Source organism: Podarcis pityusensis, assembly GCF_964106645.2.
Source record: "Podarcis pityusensis genome assembly, chromosome: 7".
Lineage (NCBI taxonomy): Eukaryota > Metazoa > Chordata > Lepidosauria > Squamata > Lacertidae > Podarcis > Podarcis pityusensis.
In genome coordinates, this window is record NC_138031.1 from 28,242,163 (window position 1) to 28,268,362 (window position 26,200).

General features: G+C 41.3%; 1 protein-coding gene across 2 annotated transcripts in view; it reads right to left on the reverse strand.

The window, feature by feature from the left end:
• CNBD1 (cyclic nucleotide binding domain containing 1) overlaps nt 1-26,200 on the reverse strand; it is a 143,263-nt gene that overhangs the window by 10,736 nt on the left and 106,327 nt on the right. Inside the window, exons 9-11 of one of the 2 annotated variants that reach the window (XM_081013168.1) lie at nt 17,981-18,090; nt 15,737-15,887; nt 3,089-3,156 (exon numbers count right to left, since the gene is read on the reverse strand). In XM_081013168.1, coding sequence (XP_080869294.1) covers nt 3,089-3,156; nt 15,737-15,887; nt 17,981-18,090 — 329 coding nt within the window. The remainder of the gene's footprint in view (nt 1-3,088; nt 3,157-15,736; nt 15,888-17,980; nt 18,091-26,200) is intronic. The other variant, XR_013988494.1, reaches the window with a different exon arrangement.

Below are 26,200 nucleotides of genomic sequence, written 5' to 3' on the forward strand. Positions count from 1 at the left end.
CTGAGGGACAGTGGACAGCTGAAAAAGTTTGCTGACCCCCAATGTGTACTATCTCTAAGAGAAAAAGTTTTGCATGTTCATGACTGTGTGCATGTTAAGGGCGCATGGTTATGTGTGGGTCTGGCCTCATTCACTACTGCAATGTGACAGCTCTTCATGCTGAAAAATGTTCCCACACCTGATTTTAATGCTTCTGCATTTCTACATAACTAGAGAATGCTCCAAATATGTGGGAATCACTAACTTAGATTTGGCTGTGCTGATTTAATTTGCTCATTTCCAATATTTATAGAATGCATTTCTCCAGAGATGCCCACAAAGCAGTTTACACAACAGTCATGAAAATAATCTATCAAAATAATATGGCGTTAAAACAAACAAACAAAAAAATCAGTTCCATAAACAGGCATAGTATAACTTATCTAAAATATCTGCTGAAATAGGATGGTTTTGGTCAAGTGTCTGCAATTCAACAAGGAGGAGGCCTGTCTGATCTCAACTGGGTGGGAATTCCAAAGAACTAAGTCCACAATACCTGAATGCACAGCTCCTGCTGGATACGAATCATGCATCTGAACCACAAGGGACCACTAACAGAGACTCTCACAAAGATCTCAGTGGTGAGGCAGGGATATAAGGCATTGTATGGGCTTTAAGGTATACTGGAGCTGAATTATTAAGGGTTAAAGAACCTTGAACTTGGCTTGCTAACATGTGGGCAGTCCGTGCAATCCTTTAAGCACCAGAGTTATTATGTGTTGGTGGTTGTCTGTCCCCAACAATGGTTTAGCCACAACATCTTACATCAGATGGAGCGTCTAGATTTGCTCCTTCCAAATAGATAGGCACTCAGCCACCCTGAGCTCACTTTTAAAGAGAATGATTATGTTTGTTTTGCTAAATCAATTCAAATGTCTACATAATTTTAAGAGTGTGTCACCGGACAGGCAGATTTCACATGAAACTAAATAAGATATCCTCCACTCAGCTTCATGGCTTGACAAGACCCGCAACACATCCTACACATAGTTGCTAAATGCACCGAGTTCTTCAGTATGTTGAAGACTTGGTTCACCAGCCTCACAGTATTCTTCACAGACTCTTTTAGGCAATCGAAACACAATAAAGCAGAGCATGAAACACAGACTAGAATGGTAAGATTCTTCTGTATGATCCAGATGAGGTTGAAAAGTATTTATTGGGGGGGGGATGGATGTTGCTTGCTTAATTAATAAAACATTAAATTTTAACCACACCGAATTATGCAATATTTAAGGGAAATATGAATATTTGATGGTATGGAAGTTGCAGGAACTTCATAAAAATAGACTTTAAACATTGACAGTCTCTGTGGCAAGGCTATGTTGACTTTATTTTAGGTCAGTTTTCATTTTTCATATGAAAAATTGCTTACTTAAGAAAACAGTAAGATGCCTGCTGGCACAGGACCACCTAAGCCCACAGCGGCCAACCAGATGCCTATGGGAAGCCCACCAGCTTCCTGCTATTGTTCCCTGGAAACTGGTATTCAGAGTCAGACAGCCTCTGATACAGAAGGTATTATCTAGCCATAATTACTAGTAGCTGTTGGAGGCTTCCCCATCCATGAATTTGTCCAATCTCTTTTAAAGCTATCTAAATCTATGAAGCTACCAGCATAAGTTTGACCAAACTGCGGGAGGCAGTGGAAGACAGGAGTGCCTGGTGTGCTCTGGTCCATGGGGTCACGAAGAGTCGGACACGACTAAACAACAACAACAAAGTCTATGACCACTTTCACATTATGCATTGCATGAATAACAACTTTCTTTGGTCTGTCCTGAACCTTCCCCACATTCGGCTTCATTGGATGACCCCATGCTATAGCATTATGAGAAGAGAGACAAACATTTATCTCTATCCACATTTTATTAACCTTTTATCACATATCTCCATACTCACCCTTTTGTCTAAACAAACCCTAAAAGTTGTTGAGTAACCTATTCTTTTTAGGTCCAGACCTGTGGTCATTCTGGTCTCTTCCACACCTTTTCTATTTCTGTAATTTCTCTTTTGAGATACAGTTACCAGAACTATACACAAAATTTGCCAAGTACTTAGTATTCCACTCTCGGCACTCCTTGGCTTATATCTCAACTAGCCTCTCCTGTCAGTCTGCCTGCCTGCCAGCTGATCAGTCAGGTTTTGATGCTTCTCAGACTTCCAGCCAACTACCCCACTCCACTTCCCCCCACCTCCTTTACTTTTCTAACTAACTCGACATTTCATGGCTGCTAAAATGCCCAGTGTTTATTGGGCAATTTCTGACTTTCCTCCCCTAAGCCTGCTGATACCTCTCCTGTGTGCAAATGTCACCATTTTGGCCACATAAGGATTGGCACTCACCCCTGCATGTTTCAGACAGAACGAACTAATGTGACCTGCACAAAAATGCTACAGTATTGTTTCTGTTAAGTGTTGCAGCCTGCCATGTGCTTTTCCAGTACACTCAGTTTCATTCCACCCGCAAAAGTCAGTCAGCATTCCATAGCATCTGAGCATGCTCATCATTGTGGGGCTATATTAGAAGGTTCCCCCCAATATTTTCCCTTTTGTACTTCTGCAAGGTTTGAAACATAAGAAGAGCCTGCTAGTTCTGCATTCAGCTCCCACCAGAAGCCTGAGAGCCAAAAAAAAAAAAAAAAATCTGAACTAAGCTATAATCATACTAAATACTAAATCTTCTGGACAATTTAGGGTCTAATCCCAAAAGCACAAACTCTGCAACAGTTGCCCTACTACAGGGCTTTTCTAATGTACAGTAGTACCTTGGGTTACAGACGCTTCAGGTTACAGACGCCACTAACCCAGAAATAGTACCTTGGGTTAAGAACTTTGCTTCAGGATGAGAACAGAAATCGTGTGGTGGCGGCGCGGTGGCAGCGGGAGGCCCCATTAACTAAAGTGGTACCTCAGGTTAAGAACAGTTTCAGGTTAAGAAAGGACCTCCGGAACAAATTAAGTTCTTAACCCGAGGTACCACTGTATGCTCCATCCTGTTGCAAATTTTCCTTTCTCCCTTCGCAAAATTTCAAAATATTTTACTTACAAATGTGACATTTTCAAACGATGGCCGTACTGTCTGTTCAAAGAGCAACTGAATCTCTGGAGCTAAACCTGCAATGTAATGAAGGGGAAGGAAAGTCGCTGTTACCTTTTGTAGGAAAGCTAAGGAAAGAAACAGAATAAAGTGCAGTCCAAATATTATCATTCCTGAAGTAAATAGATTCCAGGGTAACAAAGACTATTGTTACATTTCCTTGGAATGGGGTTTCCCTTAGTTTTGTATGCTGACAGCTACTTGCTTTATGTAGCAAATGCTTTCTACTATTATATTAGACTTGCAGCCGTAAAGAACTATTAAATTATGGAGCCACATTCATGGCCCCTGTGCTAAACCTGAGTTGGCTGAATTGCATTCCTCAAGGCCAATGACAAGAACAAACACTGCAGTATTATGAAGAGCTAGTCTCTCCCAACCCCAGTCCTTACATATGACTTAGGACCATATCATATCACTCCACTTTAAACAATATCACACTACTTTAAGCAGTCATGGCTTCCCCCAAATAATCTTGGGAAATGTAGTTTATTAAGGGTGCTAGGAGTTGTAAGAAGTCTCCCTTTTCCTGGAGACAACTACAATTCTTAGGACTGACAGTTAAAACCACTCTGCAAATCATAGCTCTGTGAGGGGAATTGGGGTCTAACAACTGTCAGAACCCTTAACTAACTACAGTTCCTAGGATTCTTTGGAGGAAGATATGACTGTTTAAAGTGGTATAAAACTGCTTTAAGGGTATAATACAGATATGGCCTTACATTTGATTAAGTTTGCATATAGTTATCGTGTTGGAACAATGATTCTTCACCACTGTCGAAGCAATGATTCTTCAACATCAACTTTGTTGGATTGGTAATGTGATTCAGCTGTCTGATTATCGTCTTCCAAAGCAACAACTCTATTCCCAATTTAAGAATGGATAGTGAAATACCAGTGGACAACAAAAGAGGTTTAAAGATGCTCTCAAGCCAAATCTAAAAAAATGCAATATAAGCATGGGAAATTGGGAAACACTGGCCTGCAAAGAGTACAATTGGAGAACAGCCTTTACCAAAGGTCCCTTGGACTTTGAAGAAGTGCGAACTCAGGACAAAAGGGAGAAATGAGCTAAGAGGAAGGCACACTTGGCAGACCCTCACCATGATCAACTCCTGCCCGGAAGCATCTGTCCCCACTGTGGAAGGACATATGGATCCAGAATTGGCCTCCACAGTCACTTACGGACACACCGTTAAGACGGTGTTCATGAAAGACAATCTTACTCGGCTATGAGAGATCACCAGAGAAGAAGAAAATAGTTATAGTACAGTTCAGAAATCTAACTCTTCCCTATGCCATAAACTCAAAAAGTGTTTAAGGCACACTTTTTCTCTCTTTCTTGGTTCTTTAGCTCATTCTGTACTCTGCTGAAATCCTAACCTGCCATGCAGGATTTTTGCTTCTAGATCCTCAAGGTCCTTCCAATTCTATTTGGATGCGATTGGTTGCCAGTTGGTTACTTGGAATGGTAGCTTCAGTAGTAGCAACAGAATCCATGTGTCTATTCCAGTGAACAGACAAATCAGGAACGTAGGACCACCCCTCTGCTAATGACAAGCATTCAGCTCCAAGAAGTAACCACAGGATAGGATACCATGCCATATCAATATTGCCTATGTAGCACATCTGTTTAGGGCCACATGCTAAAACAGATGGAAATTTGCAGCAATTTGGAGCTTGAGCTTTTGCAGGACTCCAACTCCCATCATCCCTGAACACTGGACATGCCAGGAAAGGCAGCCCCAGACAGCATAGCCAATGTTCAGGGATCCTTTAAGACATGAGTAGGCAAACTAAGGCCCGGGGGCCGGATCCGGCCAAATCGCCTTCTAAATCTGGCCCGCGGATGGTCCGGAATTCGCGTGTTTTTACGGGAGTAGAATGTGTGCTTTTATTTAAAATGCATATCTGGGTTATTTGTGGGGCATAGGATTTCATTCATCCCCCCCCCCCAATATAGTCCGGCCCCCCACTAGGTCTGAGGGACAATGGACCAGCCCCCTGCTGAAAAAGTTTGCTGACCCCTGCTTTAAGAGAATGCTGCTTTCTTTTGATATGGCCATGTTCAGTGTCCTGTCAGACATGACTTTGCATACCACAGATAGCATTTCTATATCCAGGACAGGAAAAGCAGATAACAACAACTATTAAACTATTAAGTGTCCAACCCTAAGAAAATGAAGAGAGAATAATTAGCATTTATATAAGCAATGAAGAAGAGAAAGAGGGAGGGGGGATAAGCAGTAATTACAGCCAAAGGCCGGAAGAATAATGGGCAAAGGACACAGCTGCTACAGTTTAACAAGTCAGCAAAATAATAATATGGATGAGCTTTGGGGTCCAGATTGCTAATTACTTAAACTCCCATTTATGGAGCATGCTTAGCATCTGGCTGTCAGAAATATAAAGGAAGTTGTTGGGTACTGAATATGTCTGATAATCTGCTGGTTGGGAACGACTGAGTTACAGCTGGGATTTTTAGAAAACCAGGGCCAAAGTTTCAGAAATAGATGGCTTGGGGGGGGGGGAATAGGAAAGAAGTACCATCTATTTATTGGATAAGCTAATGCCTTCAGTAAGGATAGGGGAGAAATTCCATTTGATTCACATTTTAAGCTGAGCCTACCTAATTCGTATTCCTGAAAATGCAGCTATCCTTCAAAATGTGAACGTTTTCAAATTTTGCAATGCAACCCAGAAATGTGTGCAAAGAATGTGTACATTAGGGGGAAGTGTGCATATCAATGCCTTTATTAGTGAAGCTGACATATAAAAGTGTACTCTATTCAGGAAAATTGTTTTCAGAGGAATGAACACTACAACGCTGCTGAATTCTCACAGCGGCTTTGAAAACAAGAACTGCAAGCGTATAAAAGCAAGTACAGTGGTACCTTGGGTTACAGACGCTTCAGGTTACAGACTCCGCTAACCCAGAAATAATACCTTGGGTTAAGAACTTTGCTTCAGGATGAGAACAGAAATCTTGTTCCAGCGGCGCGGCAGCAGCTAAAGTGGTGCTTCAAGTTAATAACAGTTTCAGGTTAAGAACAGACCTCCAGAACGAATTAAGTTCTTAACCCGAGGTACCACTGTACCAGTTCAGAAATTACTTTTGAGTGATCAGATCCCACTTTACCCTTTAAATATACAATGCACATTGTCCTTCTCAAGAAGGAATACTAAGTAGACATGCATAGGATTGCATTGCTTAAAATTTATTTATTTAAAAACAAATAAACTAAATAGGGGAATCTAGATTTTAGAATAAGAACTGGAATTCATTTAAATATTGGAATCACTGGGTCAGTGTTGTTGTGTTTTTTTAAAAAATAAAGCTATATCCCAGGATAATAAGTAATAAGAACCCACAGTTATGTCACCTTTAACACATACTTGTACATTCCATTACCACTGGCAGTTTTCCTGCTTTCCCTCTCTGTTTAATTTTATATTCCAGCAGCAGCAGCAGCAGCAGCAGCAGCAGTTCCATAACTGACTGATTACTTGAATGATGGCTTGTGCCAGAGAAATGGGAGCAGTGTGTTGGTTGCAGGAGGTGGGACTCATATTGGATCACCATGGATGTTCTGGCTGTACTTTCCAATACACTACTGCTAGCATTACCAGCTGCATCCTGTCAGAGATTTTTTTTTTTTTTTTATCAGCCAAGCAATCTGCCATGCTTTAAAAATACAATGTGTGTGAAATCAAGAGAGAAGAAAAATATAATCTCATGATGAGAACACTTCTTGGAAGAATCAGCATTAATGCGCTGGTGAGTTTCTCTGCCCCCTCCTTTGAAACACATGGCAAATGAAGCAAGGCTTAAAATGGATAGATTCTTGACAGTGTGATCTCCAAATGTAAACCACAACCCCTCCACACACACAAAAGTAGAAAGAGAGAGAGAGTGTGTGTTCTTCTTCTTCCGGCTCTTTTCACTTTTCTCCTCTGATCAACATGATTCTGTCAATTTGGAAGTGGGTGGAGGAATGAATCATGCATTGCAAATGGGCATTTCTCAAAACTACCAGCTAAAGCTGCCAGAGGGACTTATTTAAGAGGTAAAGCTACTTTCTTGCATCACATACATCAGGGATAGGGATACTATGGCACTCCTGGTATTGTTGGATCCCTACTCCCATCATCTCCCATTTTGGCTGGGACTGGAATCGCAGTTAGTTATGGGGAAGGAATTCGATTCACTTTGCATTAAAATGCAAACTTACAGAATGTGCACTTTCGGAAACAGTACACAAACCAAAACAGACATTCTTCAAAATTCACATTTCTCTGAATTTTGTAATGCAGTTCTCTGGCCAGGTAATGGGGACAAAAATGCATATATTAAGTGTGCCTATAAATGCATACATTAGTGAAAATAATATACAAAATGCATTATATTAGGGAGGTGTTGCTTTGCATAAATATGCATTGTAGGAAAAATGTGTAGTAAAATGCCAATGAATTTTCACAAGGACTTTTTTCACACACACACAGACATCATAAACTGATGTGGAAGATAAAGCTTAAATGTATGGTATACAGCCTCTCTCTCAGCCTAAGCTACTTCAAAGATTTAGATTGATGTACGCTGCTACAAGTTTGTTAGAGGAAGAGTGAGATTTAGAGAATTAGCGGGGAGGAAGAGAAGGAGAATTCTAATGGACCATAGTTGAAATGGCTTCTGTTGGCCAATAATGTTGAGACAAAAAGCACTCCTCTTCAATGACACATGCCTAAGGCTAGATTAAAACACAGTGTTCTCCAGAGGACAAAAAATGTGGCTTGTCCTTACTCAGTTTCTAATAAACAACAACAGAAGAATAAGAATAGTTTTCATCTATTGATAAATCTTAGAAAATGCAGCAGAATAAACCAACATTCACACACTGAGTTCCAAGTAGATAAGACTGGCTGCCACCTCAGACAAGTAGCATTTCATATCATGCACACAAGGGCAATGTAAACTGAAAAGCCAATTTTGTCCTGGGTCTAAAAAAGATATCTGCATATAAAGCATAATAAAATCAAGACCTATAATCATCCAGAGATTCAGAGAAGTTAAGGGGATTAGGAAAAGCAGACTGCTACCAAAATGGGGGGAAGACCCCTCTTGTTATCTGCATCTAGCACATTTATCTTCATTTCAAGCTTTGCTTTTTTTAAGTCTAAAAATACAGAGAACACATCTGCCAGTCCTTGAAAGGAAACAGAATTATGAGCAGTAAATAGAGTGAAGATCCAGGATATAAAAAGAACAAATAATGCAAAGTGGATTGCAGTTCACTAGAGCAAATGTACCTCCTGCAAAAATATCCCCATTTTCCTCTCCCACATCCTCTGTACTGCCACCATTTGCACATTCATTCAATAGACATGTGAAGTTAAAATTCATTTACTTATCAGCTCTAAATACATCACTTCATATTTTCTTGCGCTGCATGGCATTCACCATTTTGTGCCCATTCGCCCATTTTGGATTTAGTCCTTTTGGATTTCCAGTACCTTGAATAATCTGCAAACAAGGCCACCTCACCACTCATCCCTGATGCCAAGTTTAAAAGTCCTGGTCTTGGGGGACCCACTTATTTCTCCCTTCCACTATGAGATCTGCCTATTTATTCCTACTATCTATTCCCTGTTCTTTAAAGAGGAATCAGTCCTGATGAATTAACCTGATGTCCAACTACAATCCTGCTGTTGAAGGCGTGCGTATACATTGCCCTTTCAGAATATTAAAGAAAGCACAAATCAACTGTTTCAGAGGATAATTTGATTTGGCCCCATTCTGTTTCTTTATTATTATTATTATTTAAATTTATATATTGCCTTCCATCAAGAGATCACAGGGAAGTTTACAACATAGAATACATAATTTTAAAAGACAGTAACTCTCCCCACCCCAAGCAAAAAATAGCTGATTGGTGCAACTGCTGATTTTCTGAAACACTCATCGCTGTTGCGTGCATGCACAGTTCCTTTAGAATGAGTTTGCACTCCATCAAACATCAGTGCAGTAACACAACAGTGGTCCCATCATCAGCACCCATAAAAAAACCTGCACCGCTATTTAACATTTACCTAGGTGCCATATATGTTCTTTTTAAAGCCTACAGATTAAAGAAAATGAATATGGATTATTCTTGGTTTTTAAGAATCATTATTTATTATTCTCATAAGGAGAAAGTGAGCAATTCATTTTATGTAATGCATTACAGCCAGAAGAGGGATATAAGGTGTTTCAGTGTATATAAATATAAAGCACCACAATATTTATCCTGTTACTTTTATGGCTTTAAATCTGCTCTCTTTATCTCCTCCCCAAAGAGCAGTAGTATGTGCAGAAATAAAATTATGAAACGTGAAGTTATCCTTAGCTTCAGCATCAGCATGATGTAAAGTTTCTTACTTATGACTTCCCAGGGACCTCTCGCAAGAATTAAGCAAATCAACTGTATTGTAAATCAGTCATTCATTGGTCTGAAAATCATGTAAGAAAAACTGGGAGAGAAAAAATTAACCTCGGTTTTAAGAAAGGACACAATTGCAAGCTGGATTCAGTTCAGTCTTTTAAAATGATGTGACTTGGGTAAAGTTCAGGATAAGAAGCTTGTAGTTTTGACTTATATGCAAATGTATCCTACAGCAACACACACCCATGACTAGCTGCAGTTATTTACTATAGTAGATGATATAAGATATTTGCCATTATCCAGAGAAGTGCACAACCAACTCTGTGTCCTGTTCTAGCAGGGTACTAGGCAAGGGGATGTCTGAAGCAATCATCATCATCATCATCCAGCTAATTGCATGTACCAGCTGGGGCAACAAGTGGCTAGGTACTGGTAACAAGAGCAGCTAGGACAAGCATGGGGAATCCTTCTGAGTTTGGGGACAATATTTCCTTCGAGCAACCACCTGGGGGGCCACATGCCAGTAGTGAGCAGGGCCAGAGGCAAAATGGGCAGAGCAACAAATGTAAATCTTACCTTTGTATAGCAGGCTGTTTTCCACACACACACACACACACACACACACACACTGGAGTTCAGGCAGCTCATTTACAGTTGTACCTTGGTTTTTGAACAGCTTAGTTCTCAAACGTTTTGGCTCCCGAACGCCACAAACTCAGAAGTGACTGTTCCGGTTTGCAAACTATTTTTGGAAGCTGGATGTCCGATGGTGCTTCCATGGCTTCCTGCAGCCAATCAGAAGCCGTGGTTTGGTTTTCAAACATTTTGGAAGTCGAATAGACTTCCGGAATGGATTCCGTTCAACTTCCAAGGTACGACTGTAGTTCAAGACACTGGATTCAGAGTCTTGGGGATGCACACACAAACACTGTAGACAATTCTTCTCAGGGATGCCAACTTGAATAAAATACGGGGGGGGGCATATAGTCAATCACATGATGTGGCACAGGTTGTGGACTCTCCTTCCTTGATGGTTTTTAAGCAGAGATTTGATAGACATCTGTCATGGATGCTTTAGCTGAGATCCCTGCATTGCAGGGGGTTGGTCTAGATCAGTGGTTCTCAACCTGTGGGTCCCCAGATGTTGTTGGACTACAGCTCCCATCATCCCTGACCAATAGTCATGCTGGCTAGGAATGATGGGAGTTGTAGTCCAACAACATATGGGGACCCACAGGTTGAGAACCACTGGACTAGATGAACCTTGGGATCCCTTCCAACTCTACAGTTCTATGATTCTATGATCCCCTCTGGCCAAGCAAAGTTTATATACTCAAGATAATGTCATATAAAAATCAGTTTCCTCTTAAACCACTTTAACCGCCATCATTATTTAGCATGTGGTCATATGGCAACTGTTTTGTACGTAAAGGACCACCTTCAGTAGTTTGCTTCATTTATTTATACACAATACTTCACTATATAGTTGCAAAGAAGAGGGAAGTTCAGTTTGTGTTATTCAAGGCCACAGGGGGAAAGAAATTCCAGGCAACCCTTCAAGTCAGTGAAGCCATGTCCTCTGCTACAACCGGCAATATTCATTACTTTCCATTTCTTTGTCTGAGGGGCGGGAAACAACCGCTGCCACCCTTTCAAAGCCCTAATGTTCTTTCTGTGCTTTTGAAATCGGTGGCATTTTTCAGATCCTGCCTAGCTGAGAGGAAATCTGAGCACATTTCTTTTTATGATGATTATTATTATTCTGCACAAGGACTGATGGCTCCTAACCTCTTGGTCTCTCTTTACTCTGCCTTCTTTTTATGTTACATTAGAGCACATGGTGCCATTAGACTTCAATTGAAAGAAATGAAAAATCAAAAGGGGGCACTTGCTTCAGGTAAAAGCTACAAAGACACCCAAAGCTTTTCGCAAATCTTAAGCAAACTCCATTCACCCTTGACAATGTTTAAATAAACAATCTTTATGACATCCTTTTTATTTGACTTTGCTTCAATAAATACCACGAAACCGGGCACCTCCTGGGGCATTTCTGCTTCTGCAAAATACTGATAAGTCTCATCAGCATTTTTGTTTAAATGTACAGGATTTTGAAAGTAAAGGTTTAGTATTAAAACAAAATCCAAACAACAAAAAGGTGATTTACATTCCAACAAGCACCTTCTTTTCTTTTCTTTTCTTTTCTAAAAAATATATTTCGAACTAAGATTTACACATATTCCTGTATGGTTTAGAAAGTAGCCTTCGGCCTGCCTCGTGGGAGAAGTCAGGGATTTATTGACACAACTTTACCGACACAGCAGCCTTGGGACTAGAGCAGTTTACAACAACAGTTTAAGAAAATAACCAAGGAAAACAGCTTCCAATTCAATCTGCAAATGGAATTGAGAGAGGAAGAATGCAATCATCGGTATTGGATTTTAGCCAGGGCACGAAAGGTTAACAACTCAAATGTTATAAGATGTTATTATTGCCAGGCCCAAGGCACAGCTGGTTAAGAGCTTTATAAAATAACTACCTGAAAGGACATCACTACCAGCTCTGCCTTTCCTAAGTAACTGTTTTGGTGCTATCTTAGGCTGCCCCACGAGCTGCATTTTCTAACACAGAGACTAATCTAGTGATGTTGTGGCTGTGTATATTTATAGTCTATGTACGGCAGAGCAATTTCTTCTTTCATGTGGCTACGGATTGGGGAACTAATAAAAGCAGGGGTTCTCTCAAAATCCCAAAGGGGCTTACACCACTACAGCTCAGTGGCACAGCACACATTTCACACACAGAGAGCTCAGGGTTCAATTCCCAGGCCTCTCCAGTCAGAAGGTTCTCAGGCAGAAGTTCTGGGAGAGGCCTTTGGGGTTTGAGTCCTTAGAGAGGGACAGCCAGAGCTGACAGTATGAAGCTGCTTTTTACCACATCCAAACCCTGGTCTATCTAACTCAGTATTGGCAACAACTATCCAGGGTTTAGGGACACAGGTGGCGCTGTGGGTTAAACCATAGAGCCTAGGGCCTGTCAATCGGAAGGTCGGTGGTTCGAATCCCCGCGATGGGGTGAGCTCCCTGCTCCTGCCAACCTAGCAGTTTGAAAGCACGTCAAAGTGCAAGTAGATAAATAGGCACCGCTGCAGGGGGAAGGTAAACGGCATTATCGTGCACTGCTCTGGTTCGCCAGAAGCGGCTTAGTCATGCTGGCCACATGACCCGGAAGCTGTACGCCAGCTCCCTCGGCCAATAAAGCAAGATGAGTGCCACAACCCCAGAGTCGTCAGCGACTGGACCTAATGGTCAGGGATCCCTTTACCTTTACTATCCAGGGTTTAAGGCAATTGTGTTTCCCAGTCCTAACTGGAAATCCCAGGGATTGAACCTAGTATCTTCTGCATGCAAAGGATGTGCTGTTCTACCAATGAGCTATGGGTTTCCTCCTAGTACCATGCTAGATGCACCAATGGTTTAGTAGTGCCACAAAATATAAATCCTTTTTATTTATTTTTACACCGAGATTAACCAAGAAAAAAAATGTTATAAAAATGCTATGGTTCAAACACACACAATGTACCGTACTTTTCCATGTATAAGACTAGGTTTTTTCAATTCAAAAATCATGTTCAAAATTTGGGGTCGTCTAATACATGGGTAGTGCATTGTGGAGCCGCAGGATTGGTTGCTGCCACAAGTTGGAGGTTATTATTGGTGGCTGCTGCAAGGGCTCTTGTTGATCGGCTGTCGCTGTGGCAATTGGGCGCGTGACTTGCTGTGTTTATTGGTGATGGGACAGAGGATCAGCTGCTATCAGATGCATGTGAGCGGCATTGTCAGTTGTCAGTCTGGTGGGTAAGTGATTTTTGGCAGCACCTCAACAACTCTGCCCACCCTCCCAGAAACTCAACTGTGGGCAATCCTCCCCCCATTTTCTAAATTTTGAATCTTCCAAAATAGGGGTCGTGTTATACACAGAAAAGTACGGTGCATATTGTGATGCTATGTGAGTTTTAAATTGTTAGAAAGTATGCCTCTGCATAGAACTAATATCTCACTCTTACATCAGCTCCCTGTGTTCTCCTAGGCATGGGGACTTATCAAGTTTCAACAAATGCCTGGGAGCATCCAGAGCTGCAACAATTCATTAGGACCATTTTCATGTAAGCTTCCTGTGAGTGTAGTCTAATTTATTACACACCTTTCCCTAGGACACCTGTGGCAAGAAGTCCATCATAAAGACTTTATGATTTTTACTGTTCCTGCAGGAGTCACAGTCATCCAGGTCTAGATAAGCAGAGAGTCAGTGAAGACAAAGTTACATTGTTTTCACCATAAACCAGAATTAAATCTAAGCACATGTCATTGCATCTGCATATTTCCAGCATCTTTAAGATCTAGGGATGCTTCTCAAATTCTCCCCCTCTGAATTTCTGTCTAGATTTTGGAATTGTGAATTATCTAGCCTCATTTCCATAGACAAACTGATACATTAGGAACTCATCATCATCTTGAATTTTATACACAAAGTGCAGTGAGCCATAGTTTGCTACAGCTATCAGTTCCTTTACATCCCATCTGTTCTGCCAAGGGCAGGGCTCTTTCTGGATCTGGAGCCAATAAGCACACCAGTGGATGAAGAAAAAGCAATGCTTTATTTGCGTAAGGCTAACAGATAGCAGCAGGCATACAAAACACAAATTATAACATACCAGACAGGAGTCACACACAATCTCCCCTTCAGCTGCCTGGAACTCCAGGTAGAGCAGTGAGAAAGACCCCGGCCGACAGTCTCACAGCATCTGGTACCTTGATCTGTGAAGAAGCTCTCTGAGCCTCTTCAGCCCACAGCTTTAATAGCCAACTTTGATTTGATTGCACCTGGTTAGCAGGCATCACCCATGATCAGCCCGGGACACCGGGTGCGACTAATGCGGAGCAGCTGAGAGTCTCCAACACTGCAACTGGGTATTCTCCCCACTAGTCAATCAGCATTTAGAACACAGGGGACCCAGGAAACTCCTGACACAGGTGTGTGAAAAACAAATTATACTATCATGAATCAGCAAACCTTAAACCGGGGATGTAAAAGGGAAAGAGACATGTCATCTAACTCCTCGAAATTACAGTGGTCTTCCACGTTTCCCCTACACCATCCAACCCCTTCTACATCACCAATGTTCATGAGACGACTGATAAAATTCTGCAAAGTAACGAATGTGATGCAATTATTGGCCAATCATTCATAAACACTTCTGTGCAGTGGGGAACCTCTCTCCTCAAAAAGAAAAAGCAAGGCTTTTTTGTCAGGATGTATCAAGATCCTGTTGCAGGGTGTTTAACAACACTGGTAAAACACCACACACACAAATAATTTTGATGAGACAGTGATTAATAACTTATTATTATTCCTTTTTTGGGCAGGGTTCTTTCAATGCACATATGTAGGGCAGGGGAAAGAATGTAAAGTAACTGAAAACTTTATCAAAGAGTGCATGCTCCAGTTCTGAAATTAATTTCAGAAATGATCCCTATTAAACCAAAATTTAAAAGGAGTGCATGGGTGCAGGGCACAATGAACCAGAAAAACAATAAAGGAGTGGAACATGGAAAATGTTCTTATTCCTAACTAGATAAAACATAAAGCACAAAGAAGACTGTAGAGAAAATGTTATGTACTGAAGTTCTCACCCTGGGCCAGCAGGGGGATACTGTAGATAGTTTTTACTCAGGTCCACATATGCAAATAAGGGATCAAAGTGACATTCAGTGATTGGATAGTTACAGAAAGTTGTTACAGTTACGTTGTACTGGAGCTCTATATAAGCAGGCTGACTGAACCCTTCAGTTCAGTTCTGTTCTGGCCTGTGAATAAACAAGAGCTGTTTGAAGAATCGCTGTGTCATCTGATATGTTCACCCACAACCTAACAGAAAAGGCACATTGATTACGCTTAGGGCGCTTCCAGACTGTTGCTGTTTTCTAGTGGGATATACTGGCAAGTGGGATACAACTTACATGATGCAACTTCAATTATCGGCTCCCGCAAACAAACAGAATGCATGCTCAAAAAATAGCTTACATCACCTAATCTCCCTGCAAGCTCTGTGCAAACAAAACGAGATGAGTACTTAAAGCAACTATACTAAAAGAAAGGAAAGCAATGCATTTGGATTTACCATGTATGTCTGCAGCATCAATCATTCCTAGTTCAACAGGTGTTCCTGTTTTCAGAGTATATGTAGATGGGGTCTGATGGAGAACGCTTACTTCTCCAAAGGAGTCTTTTGGATGCAGTTGACCAATGAGGACTTGTTTCATCTGCTTCATCTGTTTTGAAACATGAACCCATACTGTTGGTTTCTTCAGCACATATTTAGGACTAGAAGATGCACAGCGTACAATTTATATGATAAATTGCAAAAACTGTATGGGCTGATGGCCCTTGGTATGGTGCAAAATTCTGGCTGAGAAGCTAATGGAAGTGTAAGGTTGTCTGAAACTTTTAGGAAGACATGGGGGTCTTTTATAACATTTGCAATGTGCTTTAGGCTGGGCGCACACATCTTATCCTAGAATCAATGGAGCCTTAGTACTCCCCACACCATTTAGATCTATTGCACTTAGTTCCTCCTAGAAAAGCCCTTCTTGAGAAATTGGCTTCATTCTGAAAATAAATGCTCATTGCAGATTAATTCTGCATCACCCCATAGTATCTCCTTCTGAAAACAGATGTGGGCAGTCCCAGCAATATGGTGTTTGTATCCACATCTACCCAAGGACATTTGGGGGTGGGGGTCTACCAAGACTTCAATCACCACTTCCTACTTTCTTCTTCCATCAGCTGGGGCATGTACAGGGAAGAAAAGGTATAGATAACTTAATCAAGGGGAGGTTTTCCAAAGCTTGTCAAGTGACCACATTCACACTTGTGAACAGCAGGATTTAGAATCAATGTAGACTGAAAGAAGCACGTTGAGGATGAGCATGAACGATTCTAGATCAAGAAAAATTACATTTTAGCAATGTAAACATAGCCATGGTTATCACCAGATCCCCAAAAATCTTTTGGGAAAGACCTGTTGCCCTGACTCATTTGATCTTCAATTTCATTATCATTTGAAACATTTAACTATATTCCTGTGAGAATATTCTCTCCCCAGGTGACTCATTTCCTGTACAAATGATAGTCACCAAGTTTGGGGGTGGTAGCATTTTGTTTTATTGGCACCACAAATATGACATTTTTTTATACCTGGACAGAAAGCTACAGATATAGAATGCAAAATATGCACAAAAATGCACAAAAAAGGTGCTGTCACAATTAAGCATTTATAAGTGCCAGGGACTCCAGCATAAGAATTAAGCACATGCTTAGCTCTCTCCCCTGAAATCACAGAGCTTCAATGGGTCATACCCAACACTGTTGGGTTTTGGTATAATTTGGTTAAAGAATAAAAGGAAAATTCCCTGAATGTTTAGATCCAGGTTTGGGGCAAGTACACTTTGGTGACAGGGACCCAGCAGAGATTTAAAAACACAGAATATGTTCTTAAGAAATTGTGAATGTTTAGAAGCTAGGCTATTTTTTATTTGCAGCATGATTCCACCCGATAACTGACATTCCCTGAGCAATGTGCCTTAAAAGTCATATTTTTAAAAATAATAATAAATCAAGCAAACCAAATAAAAACAATCACAAGGGGGGGCGGAGAGAAAAGATAGAACATGGGTAGGCAAACTAAGGTCCAAACTAAGATTCGGCCCAATCGCCTTCTAAATCCGGCCCGTAGATGGTCCGGGAATCAGCGTGTTTTTACATGAGTAGAATGTGTCCTTTTATTTAAAATGCATCTCTGGGTTATTTGTGGAGCATAGGAATTCATTCATCCCCCCCCCCAAAAAATAGTCCGGCCCCCCACAAGGTCTGAGGGACAGTGGACCGTCCCCCTGCTAAAAAAGTTTGCTGACCCCTGAGATAGAACCACCAGTGACAAACGGTATGAGACTGGAGGAAAAAACAGTAAGATTTATTTATTTTTTTACAAAAATAATAAAAAATAAGAATTTAAAATGCCTGGAAAAATGGAAACAGCCTCATATGCATTGAAAGCATCATAGTGTGAGTGTACTGCATCAAACCTTAGCAGAGAAAGGAGAAGGGTGGAGCTGCTGTAGTTTGTCTGGGTGCCTATGTAAGTGAGCCTACTGCCCTCAAGTGCCACTGACGATGGTGAACCATTGCTGAGGTTAAGATTCAGCTGCCAGTCCAGTCAGCTTCTGTATGTGAAATTGAGGGTGGCTAGGTGAAACTTTGTGTCAGACAGCAAGATGACTTTGGCTCGCTGAGTAAGTAATCCAACAAAAAACAAAACAAAAGGATTTCCAGAACTGATATTATGGATGAAAATGTAATTCCTCACCATTTTCCCCAAAGGTCGCTTCACAAGGGCCGGGATGATTCGGTAAGCATTGCAACTTCCAGACTTAATGAATCCAACATATTCACTTAATTCTCCTGCTTTCATAAGCACTGAAAGAAAAATAGCAATGATAAATATATATATATATATATATAAGGTTTTCTCCACCAACAATAATTTTTGCTAAATTATATTTTGAATTATGCCAAATGATGCTGTTTTTGAAGCAAACTTTATATGATATTTTGCCCTAAGGAGTGAATGCTGACCTTGTATACCTTGAATGTCTCTGTTTCCAAGGTGAATCAAGGGTGAGCAATGCAGAAAAGTTCTCCAGTGTTAATTAGCACCACCCACCCCCGCTATTATTTCTCTGCTATGGATTAAATCCGTTTGCATATTATTCTGTTTTTCTTGAAATTAAACACTTTCTGTGAAGGAGGGCACACTCAAGATTACTTAACACATTTGAATTTTTCCCTTTAATATATTTACATAGCGATAAAAGAAAGATAAAGAAAATGTTTTCTACACATTCTGCATTCATGTCCAGTTTTAAATCTGTATGAGTGAATAGAGCCCAGGATGGAAGTCATTCCAGATTAGCAGGACAAGCCTATATATGTTTTCACCTGGATGTAAGTCCTCCTATGTTCATTGGGGATTACTCCCAAGTAAATGCATAGGGTTGCAGGTGAATGGGTCCTAAATATATTTGGTTCATTTATTTATTAAAGCATGTTTTATGCTGCCTTTCGGGGTGGAGCCTTAAATTAGGCAGGGATGGCCAACAATACGTAAAACACAAAATAAGTGTCTCATGTATGCTCCCTAGTCTTCTTTATTTAATCAAGTTTTATTATGTTCCAACATGAAGACTACTGTTTCAAATTTGCCTGTTCTATCCAGTAATGATAATAATATAATAATAATTTATTATTTATACCCCACCCATCTCGCTGGGTTTCCCCAGTCACTCCAGGCAGCTCCCAGCAGAATATTAAAAACAAGATAAAACAGCAAACATTAAAAACTTCCCTAAACAGGGCTGCCTTCAGATGTCTTCTAAAAGTCAGATAGTTGTTTATTTCCTTGACATCTGATGGGAGGGAGTTCCACAGGGTGGGTGCCATTACCAAGAAGGCCCTCTGCCTGGTTCCCTGTAACCTCACTTCTCTCAGTGAGGGAACCGCCAGAAGGCCCTCGGAGCTGGACCTCAGTGTCTGAACAAGTAGCATGCACTCACATACCTATATGCACACAGGCTCCTGAATCATTCCACTTTGAAAGAAATGATGTGCTAGATGTCACTAGAGTAATTCCAGGTTCAAGCAGTGGCTGTACGTTCCTACTCTACTGTTATAATCCATTCCACTATATTTACACTTGCACAACAGAACTTGCCCCTTCCTTCCCCTAAGTCCTCCAGGGCAGATTTGGGGTGGGTAGGGCATATAAGGGAGAAGTTCTGTTGCACAGTTGTACATTCTTGCATTAACAGAATGATTGCATCCTTAATTTTTAAAAAGTGAACATTTCAAACTTGTTTTCGCTCTGTACCTACCCTGAATATCAGGGGGGAAAGGGCAAGGGAAGGGAAGAAGGGAAAGCCAGGCTTTTGCAATTAGAAATTGAGCATATTTGGCCTTCAGGAAAAGAACTATTGACATTGGCTCTTGTAAAAGAACCCTGACATTTTGCTACAACGAAAGCAGCGACACAAACACGACATTGTCACTAGTTCAGTACAAATGGAAACCAAGGGCAGGAGACCACATAAGGTAGGGAGGCCGAACAGCTGGGAAGAAGGCAGACTCCATGGAATTGGAGTAGTGCAAAGTCACTGCAGACTTTTATTTGATGTGGGCATACAAGAGCAAAGCTCTATTGAAGTCAACGAAGCTATGAATCTGGCTGCTCGACACCAGCTGGAATGCTCAGCTTGAGTTGGCACCTAACATTTTTCCATGGCTGGAAAAAAATAGCAATAATAAACGCAGATGCTTTCAAAGTGTAATGCTGCCATTATATGCTCCTTTGTGACAGCCTATTGATGCAAAGTGGCTGTGAACTGAGCACCACTCTTCATTTAACCCAGATTTATGGATAACTTATAACAAAAATACTGGCTGTGCCATGAAGTCCAAGGTGACTCTAAGATTCAAACAGACTTCTTAAAAAGAAAGAATGCCATTTAAAAAAAGTAATAACAATTTTTATGTAATGCACCCCAACTCTCTCTGTAAAATAACACCATAAAACACAATTCAGTAATATAAGATGCCCAGCATGAAAAAGAATGTGTGTCATTTACACTTTCTTTATCTCTGCTTCAGGATAATACACAAAGTGGTCCTTACCCTCCCAAGTACTGCATGATCTGAAACAAAAATTCTGTTCCTTCTGTCAAGCCATAAATAATGTTTAACATATCCAAGAATAAAGCTGACTCCAGAATAACACTGATGTCATCCTGAATTTGAAACTAGAAATGTGCAGTGTTTTAGGTACATTCTAAACTGGGGTGCTTTAGAGAGATTCTGGGCTTGAGCAAGATGAAGTGGGATCTGTACAAGGCACCCTGATTTGAAGTGGGGATCCCTCCTTCCCTTGTGGCATCTCAGAGACTCAGGTATAAAAAAGAGCTCCAGCCAAGTATCTTCTAAAAGTGAAACATATAAAGGGTAAACTGGGCTAGAGGGCAGAGGTAAATACCAGGATGCAGACATAAAAAGACAAAGCTCCATTGTAACTGAGAGGTCAAGCTTGCAAACAGAAGAGTTTCTTTTGCAAGGCTTTCCAAACCCAGTGCCTTTTGGGAAGGTAAATTATCTACCTCCAAATTAAATGTGTGCCTTGTAAACAACAACAACAACTGCTGAGCAGCTTTATCTTCATATCTGCAATTTTCAAACCAATTGCCCACCAAACACATGTGGAGATTAAGTGAGTTCCATTCTGAAACTGCTAGCAGCTGTCCTTGCAGGAAAATCACTGCACATCTCTTTCTGAAATTTGGCATGACTCATCTCCTCAGAATGGATGAGCTTGCCTGCAAATGTCACCCAATTCTACCTTAAAAAGTTAAAAGGGTATAGACATTTCCTTTAAAAAAAAAAAGAAAATAAACAAGCTGACTAGGACAAAAAGAAACGAAAAGGAAGAAAAGACCTGGACTGGTTTGCCTGAAATTTTGGCAAGCTCGATCCACTCTGGAGGGGTGAACTATGCTTGCAAAATCTCTTCCACTTTTATCAAAATGTTATGGCCATTTAGATAAAATTTCCCAATAGTGGATGCAGGGGGGCGGGAGTGAAGCCTCGCCCCCCCCCCCCCATTGTGGCCTCTGTCTAAGACCCAAAGCTGAAACAGGAAGCCTCTAAAGTGTTTTCTGAAGTGCTGGATCTGGGTGTAAACCAAACCTTGTGGCCAGTGCACCATGACTTACAACTCTGGCATGCTACCAGAGACATTCGCGAGCAAAATGAGCTGCTGCCTTAAGACAAATGCCTGACACTCTTAAACAAAGGTGAAGGAAAATGTGGGGCTGTATAAGACAATGGGTTTTCCCACCAGAAGAAGTAATGAGCTGCGCCACTGCTCCTGGTGAGCAGAATTACAACACACAGCTTATCTGCAGGTTTAAATAAAACTTGTCATAAAATCTATTTCTTCCCCCCATAGACTCTATAACTTTTTGTTGCACAGTCCTGACATGCCATGTAGCCAGGAAAAAGAACCTGGTTTCGAACAGCTAAATACATGGAACATTTTCATTAATAATAGCAACCCCATTCACAGCTGCATAATTAACACCTTGAATACGGGAGGGAAAGGGCAAGAAAGTTAATTTTTGTAGGCATTCCTGTAGCCTGTTTCTGCAGCGGTGATGGGCTCACTTTGTTAAAACCCTTGGTTCTTTTCTTCCTTGTTCTTCAGTTTCTGTAGATTCTAATCAGCATAACGTGTGGGCCTTGTACCTTTGCAGCAGATGTCTTATTCCTGAAGGTACCACCATGGGAGCAAAATCCCATCAAAAGCAGAACAGAAATCAGGGCAGGGTAGTTAAGAAAATAAAGCATGCAATAATTGGCTGGCATGGACATCCTTTAATGTTCTTTAACTGGTGTTAGGCTCTCCGTAGGGATGCTTGCCTGGTGCCCATATGGTTGTGTACTAGTCTAAGGGTTCATCCAGAACAGGTCTAGGCTTTAAAGTTCCATGTCGATGTGGGTTGTTGTGTTTTCCTGTCCCAAAACTTTCCCTGGGAAAACCTGTGTTTTACTGCTGAATCATAACAAACGCCAATCAGTGGGTGGTTTTTAAATTCCATGTCTGACAGCAATTGCCACTCGTTTGCTTTTTATTGTCTTCTTTGTGCTGGTTTTTTTTTTTTATACTTGGCTTTTATGCTCGCTGGGTTTTTAAACTTATTGCAGATTTTTACTGTACCTTTGTTTTATCGTTACATTTTATTTTTCTGTACTAGGCCCAAAGCATTTATTTCATGGGGTATCTTATGAGCATAATGATGAATAAATAAATGGAATTAGAATTCAGACTCAAAGATGCCAGATTTGACCTTGTTGGCAATGACTGGCATTGAAGTTTGCAGTCCTGAACAAAAGGGGGGAGGGGCTTAACTTCAACTTCATTCAGAAAATGCACACACACAGTCTCTGTATACATTTGCGGTTAGAGCTACTGGGAAGTTCTCCTGCACAACCTGCCTTGGAAGGAAAGGGAGCAGTGAAAAATCATAGCAATGCACTTTCCCGGCTCCCTTTCGCCCTGTCCCAAGTGGGAGGATTTCTGCTGTTCATTTATATTAATGGCCAAAGCCTAGGACCAACCATTATTAATTTCTACTCCAATTTTGAGCACAATGGATAGAGCTTCTCCGGTGATTTATCCATACATTCACAAGCACATAAGCACGTTTGTTTCTTTAACCAGAGTGGGGGAATTCTTCCCCCTCCATTTTTGTCTGAACTCTTGCTGAGCCCTTTAAAAGCCGTTGGTGGTTTAAAATAAACTAGTATTTTACAGCTCCTTCACAAAACAACGTGAGTTCTGCCATAAGCTCCAAAGCAAGATGAAGAAGTAGAGAACAATCATTTCCACATAATGAAATTGTTTGAAAAGCTTTCCCTCGACGTACCTACATAAGTACTATTTTGCTAGGAATTCTTGCTCCAGTGCCAATGATGTGACACCCAATACTGTGGCTTGGCAGCTATACCACCACTACAGCTGAGAGGGTGGCTGAAGGCTGCAATCATAAACACACCAGGTCTCTTTTGACATCATAGAATTCACTTCAAAGCAGACGTACCTAGAAATGTCCTGCACAACTTTGCTGAATTGTGACCACTAATTATTAACTGGTAGTCGTCACTGAGCCCTATGAACATTGTTGTTGTTTAGTCATGTCTGACTCTTCGTGACCCCATGGACCAGAGCACGCCAGGCACTCCTGTCTTCTACTGCCTCCCGCAGCTTCGTCAAATTCATGCTGGTAGCTTCGAGAACACTGTCCAACCATCTCGTCCTCTGTCGTCCCCTTCTCCTTGTGCCCTCCATCTTTCCCAACATCAGGGTCTTTTCCAGGGAGTCTTCTCTTCTCATGAGGTGGATAAAGTATTGGAGCCTCAGCTTCAGGACCTGTCCTTCCAGTGAGCACTCAGGGCTGATTTCCTTAAGAATGGATAGGTTTGATCTTCTTGCAGTCCATGGGACTCTCAAGAGTCTTTAAATGTATTTTGGCACCCCGTGTTTGGGATTCCCCACATCTTTCCAAAGGCAACCAAGCATTGTCTCTGCACAAGCACATCTACTTGCAATGATAAGCCTCCCCATGTGCTGTTTTGAAGTTCTCCTTCCCCTGCAAGCCAATTGTAGGGGGTGTGGGGTGTGGGGTGTGGGGTGGGCATATGGGGGAAACCCCATTACACGAGTGGTGAGGCTCCCACTGATGGCGTTCATTGGTGAATTCTGCCCAATGTGTTTATTCACAAATGTACAGGTTTAGCTGGTGTTACTGGGTGTGCAGAAACAAACAGGGTACTTAATGTACAGCAGTGTTCAGTTTCCTACCATCCAAATCAGTTCCAAGTGAAGTGAAAATCTTCCATAAACCTTCTAGCTTTTCTTTCAGCTCCTAAGACTGTCCCTCCCAGGTGAAACCAGTTCAGTCATTATGCTGGCCTATGGGTGTGAGTTAGAGTCCAGAAATCTGGAACAAAGGGTTACTTTCCACAGCCAATTGTCCATTGTCCCCGTTAGTGTGTGGAACAAAAGGCCTCACGCCGAAGAACTGAAGAACTCCCTTCATTTCTTTACTTTGGCTGGAATGCCAAACATCTTCTGGGATTTAACAGAGAAGGAAATGTAATCTCAGTGTCTACTGAAAGTGCTCAAAACAAGGGCACAGGCACATATTTCTAAGGAAAGTAATAAGGTGTGAAAGAAGTGTTGTAAGCCATGAGCACACAAACAGACCTAGACTCTGCCAGTGTTCCCCTAAGTCTATCAGAGTAGCACCATCTCCATATCTGTACAATGAAGTCACTGTCAGCAAAAGAGTGTGCCACGCCATGTACACACCCACGAAAGTAGGACATGGACTGCAATGTTCCCACATCTCTCTGTTGGAGTCCCTGTGATCTGCTCTCAATTACAGTGGCAACACCATAATTTTATCTGTTATTTTTCTGAACGCACTGACATTTTCTAAATTCACAGGCCCATGGCTTTCTCAAAGGTGGAACTTTCAACTTCCTAAAACTTTTCAACTTAGGAATGATTTCACTGTTGCTGGCACCTCTGCCCATTTTGTAGAGATTGAGATCTAAACCAGGGACGGGGGAACACCAAATTGGCTGAATTCAGGGTTTTGTGCATCTATCTTATTTTTTAAAAGCCAATGTATTCTGAATAGTGGCGGCCAATAAGTGAGTTTTACAGCTGGCTACCACTGCTGGGTGAGAGGGAGGGAGTTACCACCAGAAGATATTTTCTAAATAAAAGTAAATTGGCTCCTGTTGTATAATTTGACCTTTTTCCTTTCTCAGTGTGGTTCATATCTATATCTATATAATGGCTTTGGATAGGGACGTGGGTGGCACTGTGGTCTAAACCACTGAGCCTCTTGGGCTTGCCGATCAGAAGGTCAGTGGTTCGAATCCCCACGATGGAATGAGCCTTGTTGCTCGGTCCCTGCTCCTGCCAACCTAGCAGTTCAAAAGCATGCCAGTGCAAATAAATAAATAGGTACCACTCCGGCAGGAAGGTAAACAGCATTTCCGTGTGCTGCTCTGGTTTTGGTGTTCCGTTGCGCCAGAAAAGGCTTAATCATGCTGGCCACATGACCCGGAAAAGCTGTCTGTGGATAAACGCTGGCTCCCTCAGCCTGTAAAGCAAGATGAGAGCCGGAACTCCAGAGTTGTCTGTGACTGAACTTAACTGTCAGGGGTCCTTTACCTTTGGAGTAGTTTTCTGCTATCACCCACTGCAATTTGTATCATTTGCTGTTGTGTTCAAAAAGCCAAATACTTTGTAGCAGGGAGATGACACATGCAGCAAATGCTGCTTTGTTCCACTGTTCTTTAATGTTGCAATTTTGTAGATCTTTTAATCATTGGTTGTATTTATTTTATGCTATGTAATACCTTAGGCATTTTTAGGAGGAACAAGAGTAATTAAACGAAATAAGCAAACAAATAAATTCCAGGTAAATGCTACATGTCCAGAGGTCATGTGCCCTTTTTATATTGTAATCCTCCACATGATCCTCAGATGAAGGACAGTATAGAAATTTAATATGAATGTTCAGGATTGGACTCATTTTATACCTATTTTTTTCTCCTGCAGCAAACAACAAGAACACCTTTCCCCCATGTTGACCAGTCCCTTTTCTAAGTTCAGCAGATGAGGCCCTCCTGGTGTTTCCTACATGGGATGAGATACATGGGGTGAGGGCCCAAGAAATGACTTTTTCAGTGGTGGGTTATTGCATGTAGATTCTTTCTTTACTACTGAGGTGTATCTGGCCTCATTTCTTTACAGCTTCAGGTAGCTGGTCAAGGTGCATCTCTTTTTTTGGAGGGTGTTTGCAAGAGAAGAGCCCTGATTCCATCACCACTAGTTATTGTCATTCAATTTGTTGTTTTATATTTTAAATGCATTGTGGTTGGCTTTTTTAAAAAAACAACAGGCATG